Here is an 8,389-nt window from a genome sequence, read left to right on the forward strand (position 1 = left end):
GGGTGGGAGGGAAGAAGATGCATGCCAATTCGGATGTGCTGAGCGTGAGATGCCCAGGAAACGTCCCTTGGGGACACTTAGATGTGGGTCTGTAAATCAAGGGACTTGGGGTTAAAGTCAGTTCTGGGTTGGGACTAAGAAGTGGGTAAGATGTCCAAGAAGGTATGGTAAAGACAGGACCCTCATGAGGAGAGGAGACAGGATAGAAGCGGGAGAGGAAGTCAGAAGAGCGTGAAAAGTCCGGGGCTAGAGGAGTTGGGGGCAGAAAGAACTCTTGGGGCCTTGTCTACAGACGGTGAGGAGGAGGGGAGCAGCCAGGATGGGAGGTACTGGAGTCCAGCCGGGGGCCGAGCGCCTTAAAGAAGTTGTGAGAGTTGGCTTGGCCACGGGTGGGACCCCGGGGTATGGGCCTCCGCCAGGGGTAGCTGCGTCCCGCCGTCTGCCCCGTCGAAGCGTGAAGGCGCATGCGCAGAGCAGCGGGCATTGTCACGTGTGGCCGTCTCGCGCGGATTGGCCCGCGGTCTCCCGAGACTGGCCCGAGCTGTCCGTGCGGCGGCGCGGGCGGAGGGTTCCTGCGTAGGCGTGGCGCGGCGGAAAGGGGACAACGGTGCGTCCCCGGGCCTGGCCCTCTGGGGCTGACCCCTCCTCTCCCTGACCTGGGCGGGAAGGTGGGCGTGCCCGGACCCTGGTGGCCCCGCCTGGATAGTGACCCGAGCTCTGGCCCTCGCGGGGGGGGGGGTCTCCCTCCTCCCCTCCTGGGGCCGGTGGAGTGGGCGCGTCCGGGGCCCCGCCCCGACGGCCGCTCCGCCCCCCGACGGCCGCTCCGCCCCCAGACAGCCGGGCAGCCGAAGCCCTTGAGAATGGAGCTTCTGGACGAGTTCGACAGCGAGTTCCCGCAGTGTGACCTTCTGCCAGCTCATCCCCGAGGAGGACTTCGAGAGGCAAGCGGCGACCTACACTGGAGAGCGCGCTGCGCCTCCTCTTCCTTAGCCTCGACCGCAACCCGGCGCTGGATGAGAGGGTGGTGCGCAAGGTCAAGCAGGCGGAGTGCGAGCGGTGTGGGCTCCTGTCCTTCCTCTGGGTGCGGGCCCGGGAGGGCGGGGCTCCGGGGTTCCGAGGTGGGGGCGGGGGCGCCGGTGTCCGCCCTGCTTGAGCTGTTGGGAGGGGTCTTTCAGGAGGCGGCCCCGGCTAGGCGGCTCACGCGTCCGGCTTCCTCCTCCCTTCCTCTCCCGCTGTCGTCGCAGGCCAAGGTCTCGTGTGCCGTCCAGGGGGAGCTGAACTGTTGCAACAGCATGGGCGCCCTGGAGATGCACCAGCGCCTGGAGCAGCTCAAGAGGCGCATCCACCGCGTGCACTTATACTCCCAGGGTGAGGCTCCATCCGCGCTGGGCTCGAGCGGCCTGGTTGACCTGACTCACACCTCCCTGGTGGTCCACAGAAGGCTATCTACGCTTGGTCTGTCAATCAGGACTCAGCGAGGCCTGCACACTGTTTGGGTGGGAGGCAAATTCGTGTACACCCCAGGCCCCGGGAGAGTGAAATGAGAGGTGACCTCATTAGTGGTCACACAGGGTGGCAGGTGGGGATTCTGGCCTCGTCTTTTGAAGTTCCTTTTGACGCGGGATGCGCCCTCACCTTTCCCCAATGCTATGGACTAAAGAACTGTGTTGTCCTTTGGGGGACTCACTCGATGGGTTTGTATCTGTTGTCTGGGTCCACTGGTGTGTTTGCTCTTCCCCCTCTGCCTGTTATTTCTTGAATAGTCGTTCTAAAGCCTTGATGAGGTTTGGATTTGGTCCTTGGGAGTGTCCGTGTTCAGGGATGGATGGTGGTGTTGGGCTTCTTTGTCTCGCCTCACATCGGGGAGCCCAGCTCACCTGGGGGAGGGGGTCCCACAGCACCGTTTCATCCAACAGCTGGACCCACAGCATGTGTAACTCTTACCGCGGTCTCCCAAGATGCTGGTGTGGTGTTATTTATCCCTGTTTTACAGAAGAGGAAATGGAGGCCCGGGGAGGTTGTCCGGCATGTGTAGGCCACCCAGGTGTGGTGGAGCTGGACTGAGACTCAGGGCTGGTGCTCAGCCTCGGGCTGGTGCTCAGCCTCCAGCCAGTGCTCCCTGGCAGTGCTTATCTCACTCTAGATGAGCCGTCTGAGAGGCTGCAGGAGGAGCTTGTTACCTCCTACTTTGCTGGTGGGACCCAGCTTTGAACAGTAGAAAGACCCAGACTCATCAGAACAGGAGAGAGGAGGTGCAGGCCCTAGGTTCCTCCCCAAGCCCACCTTTGCAAGACTTCCTCCCCATGCACCCTTTGCGCACCCCCAGGATGACCCGGAGCTGCGGGTATTCGGTGGGCTCACTGTCTGGGGACTGGACAACCCACTGGGGTGCTGGCAGACTCCAGGGCTTTGTGCCATGCCTGGGAGGGTGGGTGGCAGGCCAACCTGCTCGGGCCAAGCCCAGCCCTCCTTGGCGGTGACACTCCATCACTTCCTGTGAAATTCTGTCCTGGAAGGCAGACAGCCTGGTGTGGCCCCTGCATGGGCCTTGTATAGTTCAAGCTTACCACTCCACTCGTAAGATAGAGACAAAAGTACCATTTCCCTGTGGGGTGGTTTTGGGGCCAGTGAGGTGGTGTGTGTTCGTGCCTGTCAGTAGTGGTGCCCTTTGTGGGCCTGCCTCCCTCCTTGTTGGAGGGCCTGTGTTTGGTGCCCCCCCCAACCTGTTCGGGCCTTGGGATAGGTGATCACCGACACCTTCTGTCCCAGATGCCAAGAAGAGGAGAAGCAAGCCAAAACTGAAGAAACCAGAACCCATCTTCTTGTGGGACGGGTCGACCTCCCCGTGCCTGCCACCAACCCTGCTGCCACTGCCTGCCACTACCATGGCCTCCATGGTGGCCCCATCAACCTCAGTCTACACTCTGCCCAGGGTCTTTGGCCCCTTCCCTCCGCTGCCCAGCACATCGGTCAGTGGCCCTGGGAGCGGCAGCCTCTAACCCCCTGCTCAGAAGCACCCTAACGATGCCCGGGCCTACAGCAGTGATTCCCAGAACTTCCTCTGCAGGCAGCAGTAGATAGATGAAAGGGGGCTGCTCTGCTCGCAGAGTTGGGCTGGGGGAGACACAGGGCTCCGCCTGCCTGGCCTCAGTGCAGTCAGCACAACCCTGGGGCTTCCAGGGGACGCCTGAAGCCTGCCTCTCCCCGTGGGTGTCATTCTCCAGGCCACCCTCTAAGTGCCTCTGCAGTGCCCTTCCGACTCGCCTGCCCTTCCTAACTCCCGCTTATCCGTCACCTGTCCCCCAGGCGGGGCTGGGATCTCCTCTCTTGGCTCCCAGCCCGCACGCCGGGCCCCATCCCCCTAACACCAAGCTCCAGGTGGCACCGAGGATGAGCCTGATGTGTTTGCTGATTGACTGGAAGGCACATCGTTCTCATAGTTCTTGGAGAAGGTGTTTCTCTTCATGATGAGGATCCCACCCTTGTCCTAAAGTTTCTTTTGTTTGCTGAAGATGGAGCAATTGGAAGTTTCGAGGTCTGAAGCAAAATTGAACTGGACCGGCCTGTCATCGAACCCAAAGAGGTGGGAGGATTTATCCCGGGCCTGAGGCAAATGAGACAGGAGGGTTTGGGGGAGCCTGCTGTGTGCCAGCTGGGCTGTGATTCCCTCCCCTCTTGTAGTGGATCCATCCCGCAGTCCTGAGTGGTCCTTCCCCTCTTGGTCCTGGGGAGGAGTTGGGGCTCAGAGATCTGCCTGTGTACGGCCCCCGTGCCCGCCAAGGCTGGGGAGGCACCCCCTGCCCCGGAGGAGCCCAGAGCTGAGTGTGTCCCCTGCCCCGCCCTGTCTTGCAGCCGCGTAGTCGATCTGACCCCCTTGGTCCTCAATCCTGGAGGCTTCCACTTCTCGTACTTGGCCAGGAACAATGCGCACAAGCTCCACTGCCCTGGCTTCCCCGGGTAAGTGTGCCCCTGAACCATCTGGCCTCTGAGCAGCGTGCATGAGGGCTGGAAGGATATTCAGTGTGATGGTCGCTCCCACTTCCAGGATGGACCCTAATGTCGTCAGGTGTGCTGGAAAGTTGCTCCCCCTTCCTAGTTTGTGCTGGTGGGAAACCAGAAACAAACAGCCCAGAGGCCAACAGAAGGGAACGATTCAATCAGCTGTGGGCAGCCCCGTGCTTTATCTACATGTGTGTTTTGCAAAGCAGGGATTTACTGAATATGGGGTTTTTTTTGTTTGTTTGTTTTATTGCGATACGCAGGCCTCTCACTGTTGCGGCCTCTCCCGTTGCGGAGCACAGGCTCCGGATGCACAGGCTCAGCAGCCATGGCTCACGGGCCCAGCCGCTCCGCGGCATGTGGTATCTTCCCGGACCGGGGCATGAACCCGTGTCCCCTGTATCAGCAGGTGGACTCTCAACCACTGCGCCACCAGGGAAGCCCCTGAATATGGGTTTTTTTATTACTGTTTTTGTCAAGTATTTCCCACGTCATTGAGTGTTTAGATTGGCTGCTTCATTGCATCAGATGACTTTTTTTTAAACAGCCTTATTGAGGTATTATTCACATGGTATAATTCACCCATTTAACATATACAGTTCCTGGGATTTCCTTGGCAGTCCAGTGCTTAGGACTCCGTGCTTCCACTGCAGGGGGCCGAGGTTCCATCCCTGATTGGGGAACTAAGATCCCGCAAGATGCATGGTGTGGCCAAAAATGATTAAATAAATAAATAAATAAACACACAATTCTGTGGTCTTTGGTATATTCACAGTTATGAATGCATCACCATAATTAATTTTAGCACACTTTCGTCACCCCAGAAACCCATAGCCCTCACTCTTCCATTCGCCCCTCTTCAGCACTTTCTGTGTCTATAGATTCGCTTGTTCTAGACGTTTGCTCTAAATGGTATTGTAAGATATGTGGTCTTTGTATCTGGCTCCTTTCAGTTGGTTAATGTTTTTGCAGTTAATCCATGTTGTAGCAGTACTCATTCTTTTTAAAATTTTCAAATAGATTTCATTTTTTAGAGTAGTTTAGCGTTTACAGTAAAACTGAGCTGAAAGTACAGAGAGTTCCATATCCCTCTGCCCTCCCCACACAGCCTCCCCCGCGATCAACATCTGCCAGAGAGTGGGACCTTTAATACAAACTATGACCCACATTGACGTGTCATTATGTAAAGTCCGTGGTTCACATTAGGGTCACTCCTGGTGATGTACATCTTATGGTTTTGGACAAATGTATAATGACATGTGTCCACTATTACAGTGTTGTATGGAGTAGTTTCCCTGCCCCAAAAGTCCTCTGCCTATTTGGCCCTCCCTCTCCCTCAGCCCTAGGCAGCCACTAACCTACTTTCTGTCGCTGTAGGTTTGTCAGTTCTGGACATTTTGTATAAATGAAACCATACCATAAATTGGTCAGCTTCCTTGGCCGTGTGACAGACGTCCAGCATGTGCGGTACCCTCACTCAGCATGTGTGTGTGCATGCGTGTGTGTCTATGCGTGTGGTGGGTGGGCATAAATATGTTATCTCCCACTTCCAGAGAAAACGGGTGAAGGTCAACATGCCCTTCTTGCACCTGCTGCGCGGCTTGTGGGGTCTTAGTTCCCTGACCAGGGATTGAGCCTGGGCCCTTGGCAGTGAGATGTGGGGTCCTAACCACTGGACCGCCAGGGAATTCCCTGGCATCACTATCTTTATGTGCTAAGCTGTCCCTGAATCTCAAGATGAATTTCCAGAAGTGAAATTACAAGGGAAAGGGTAGGAACAGTTTTCAAAAGCACTACCATTTTTCAGATTCTGAAACAGGATCTAGTTACTGTAGACAGTTTGAAAACTACCCAAAAAAGACGCCAATCACTCTCACTCCCAAGGTCAGAAATAACCGTTGTTGGCACATATCCCTGTTTCGCTGTAGGTGTTCCCCATGGACATGAGTGTACGTGCACAGGTAGTAGTTTGTCACGTAATCAGGAGCGTCCTGTGAGCAGTTTTGCAGCCAGTTCTGGAACATGTTGCTTCCCTGTCATTAAAAATACCTAGAAATTCACCAGTAATCATAGATGCAGAATACCCACCCCATTGTGTGGACGGAGCATCATTTACTCAACTACCCTTGCTTGTTGAAATATTTCATTAATGGGGACAATTTTTAGCCTCCTGTTATGTATTGCTTTCTGAGTGAGCTGTGCTGTGTTGGCACTATCCCCCAAAATGGGTTATTTTAAATTGGTTTCTAAAAGTTTACAAAAGCATAACATACTCTATGGAAAAAAGGTCACAATATAGAAATGAATACATGAAATATGAGTCCTAATACATTGGTTAATTTTTTAAATCAAATCAGGATCATACTGCACGTACTTCTCAGCTACTTGTTCTTTCCATTACTGTACCATTGGGGTGTCTTTACTTGCTGGGATGTACAGACCAACTTTGTTCCTTAAACAGCTGTGGAATAGTCCACTGCATGCCTGTACCATGGTTTTTTTAGCTGTTCCCTGATGGACATTTGGATTGTCTCCAGGTTTACACAATCACAAACATTGCTGCAATGAACAGCCTTGAGCAAACATCCATGGGAGGGATTTCCAGCAGCAGTAATGTATCGAGAGCCATCCCACAGCCTGGGTTTTGTCGTGTGTTTCTCTGATGGCCCTGTATGCCGTGTCCCCCTCATGGACCCATGTCTTGCGTGTTTCCTGAACAGGCCCTCAGCCTGTAGTGCTTCTGCCAGCACCGAGGAGATGCTATCCCCATCTGTGAAGGCCTCCATCTTCACCCCGCCTGTCCTGCTCAAGTTCCAGCCTGTGCCCAGACCCAAAGATGAATCAGAGAATGACCCTGGCAGGGCAGAGTCCACGCCCCACCAGAGGGACCCATAACCTCTTCTGTACAGACCACGGCAGGAGAATGAATAAAGTTCCCCTGGTGGTGCCTTCCTCGTGCCACGCTACCCAGGGGCCGTGCAGTCCCACGGGCTCTCTGCAACCCCAAGAGGTGGTCAGGGTAGCGCAAGCCTGAGGTTCTTTGGCCTGAGACTGCACACAGTAGGTGGTCAGGTCAGTGAAGTCCCCTCACTTGCACCTAACCTGGGAACTCAGTCCCGTGCACTTTGAAAGAGTGTTGAGTGTGGGGAGTGTGCTGCCCCTCCCTGCAGTAACTCTGTGGCCCTGTTGTGCCTCACTTGACCCCACTGAGTTGCAAGACTACCAGTTTTTGCTACACCTGGCTCCTAAACACAAGGCTTATCTGGGTGCAAGTTTAGAAACAGTGGTCTGTTCCCTCCTGGGAGGAAAATGAGCTGGTGTGTCAGTTTCCAATTTGGCACCTCCCTAAAGAGTTTCAAAGACACGTGACTCTGATTACCTCCCACGCTGACTTTAGAATCAAACCTGCATGTGAGACATGAGTCCTCACAAAGTGCCCAATGATGCTGGCCATTAGCAGATGTCAGTTGAGCCCTGTGGATGCCCTGCACCTTGCTTGCGACTGGAAATAATAGACCAAGCAGTTGGGGTCCTGGCCCTTAAGGAGCTTATGTCCCATCCATATGTGTGTGGTAAGCCAGTACATAGATAAATTAGTACAGGATTACAAATTGTGATAAGCCCTTGTGGGAGCTGAGATCGAGGTGTATGGGGTGACTGGGTGGACAGTGGTACCTTGAGGAGAGTGGACACTAGGAGTAGAAGCGGGTGGAGAATTATGCTTTTACCAGACATGTTAAATTTGAGTTCAGTCGGTGCCCAGGTAGAGGTCAGAAGGCAGAAGTGCTGGCCATTTCGTGTTCAGAGACAAGGGATACAGGTGTTTAAAGCCATGAGCCTGGGCAAGGTCACCCAGTGCTTGAGTGTAGAGGGAGGTCCAGGGCTCGGCCGGGGCATACAAACGTGGTGGTCCAGCCGAAGGAAGGGTCAGTCAGAAGAGACCGAAGGGGTCATCAGGGCTTTGGACCTTCAGGCTTCATGGGCACCAGCCCCTGGGCCGCCCAGGAGAGAGGCCTGCAGGCGGTGGGGACCAAATGGGCGATAAGTGGGCAGGCAGCGAATGTGTACGTCGCTTTGGAGGTTTCGGCCTGGCGGGGAGCAGTGATGGGGCCAAGGCTGGGGGTTCTTGGGGCTCCAGGCCTAAGACCTGAGTATCCAGGGCGGGTTTGGGCGGGAATGGCGTTGAGCCGGGGCCGGTGGGGCGAGGCGGTCCAGCTAGAGGCCCCCAGGAAGACGGGGTTTCGAGGCGGAGGCAGCTCAGCCCCGACGTGGCCGAGCCAACCGCGAGCTCAGCCCAGGGACCCAGGGAGCCGCCTGCTCCAGCCGGCCATGCGCTTGGGCACCAGGAACCACAATTCCCGGCGTGCCCAGCGCCCGCTTCCGGGGCAGG

General features: G+C 55.6%; 1 protein-coding gene across 1 annotated transcript; it reads left to right on the forward strand.

Annotated features, from left to right (window-relative positions):
• The first annotated feature begins 648 nt into the window (after positions 1-648).
• LOC116765013 lies at positions 649-6,894 on the forward strand. The gene is made up of 6 exons (XM_032654053.1): positions 649-1,024; positions 1,245-1,368; positions 2,770-2,969; positions 3,513-3,583; positions 3,853-3,957; positions 6,720-6,894. The coding sequence occupies exons 2-6, from the start codon at positions 1,293-1,295 to the stop codon at positions 6,892-6,894; spliced, it is 627 nt and encodes a 208-aa protein (XP_032509944.1). The 5' UTR covers positions 649-1,024; positions 1,245-1,292.
• The last annotated feature ends 1,495 nt before the right edge of the window (positions 6,895-8,389 follow it).

The sequence above is a fragment of the Phocoena sinus genome, chromosome 14 (assembly GCF_008692025.1).
Source record: "Phocoena sinus isolate mPhoSin1 chromosome 14, mPhoSin1.pri, whole genome shotgun sequence".
NCBI lineage: Eukaryota > Metazoa > Chordata > Mammalia > Artiodactyla > Phocoenidae > Phocoena > Phocoena sinus.

Coding starts and splice junctions, on each gene's coding strand:
- LOC116765013 (XM_032654053.1), top strand. CDS start 1,293: ATGGGCGCCCTGGAGATGCACCAGCGCCTGGAGCAGCTCAAGAGGCGC. Junction 1,369..2,769: donor CGTGCACTTATACTCCCAGG/GTGAGGCTCCAT, acceptor CTTCTGTCCCAG/ATGCCAAGAAGAGGAGAAGC. Junction 2,970..3,512: donor CTCCGCTGCCCAGCACATCG/GTCAGTGGCCCT, acceptor TGTTTGCTGAAG/ATGGAGCAATTGGAAGTTTC.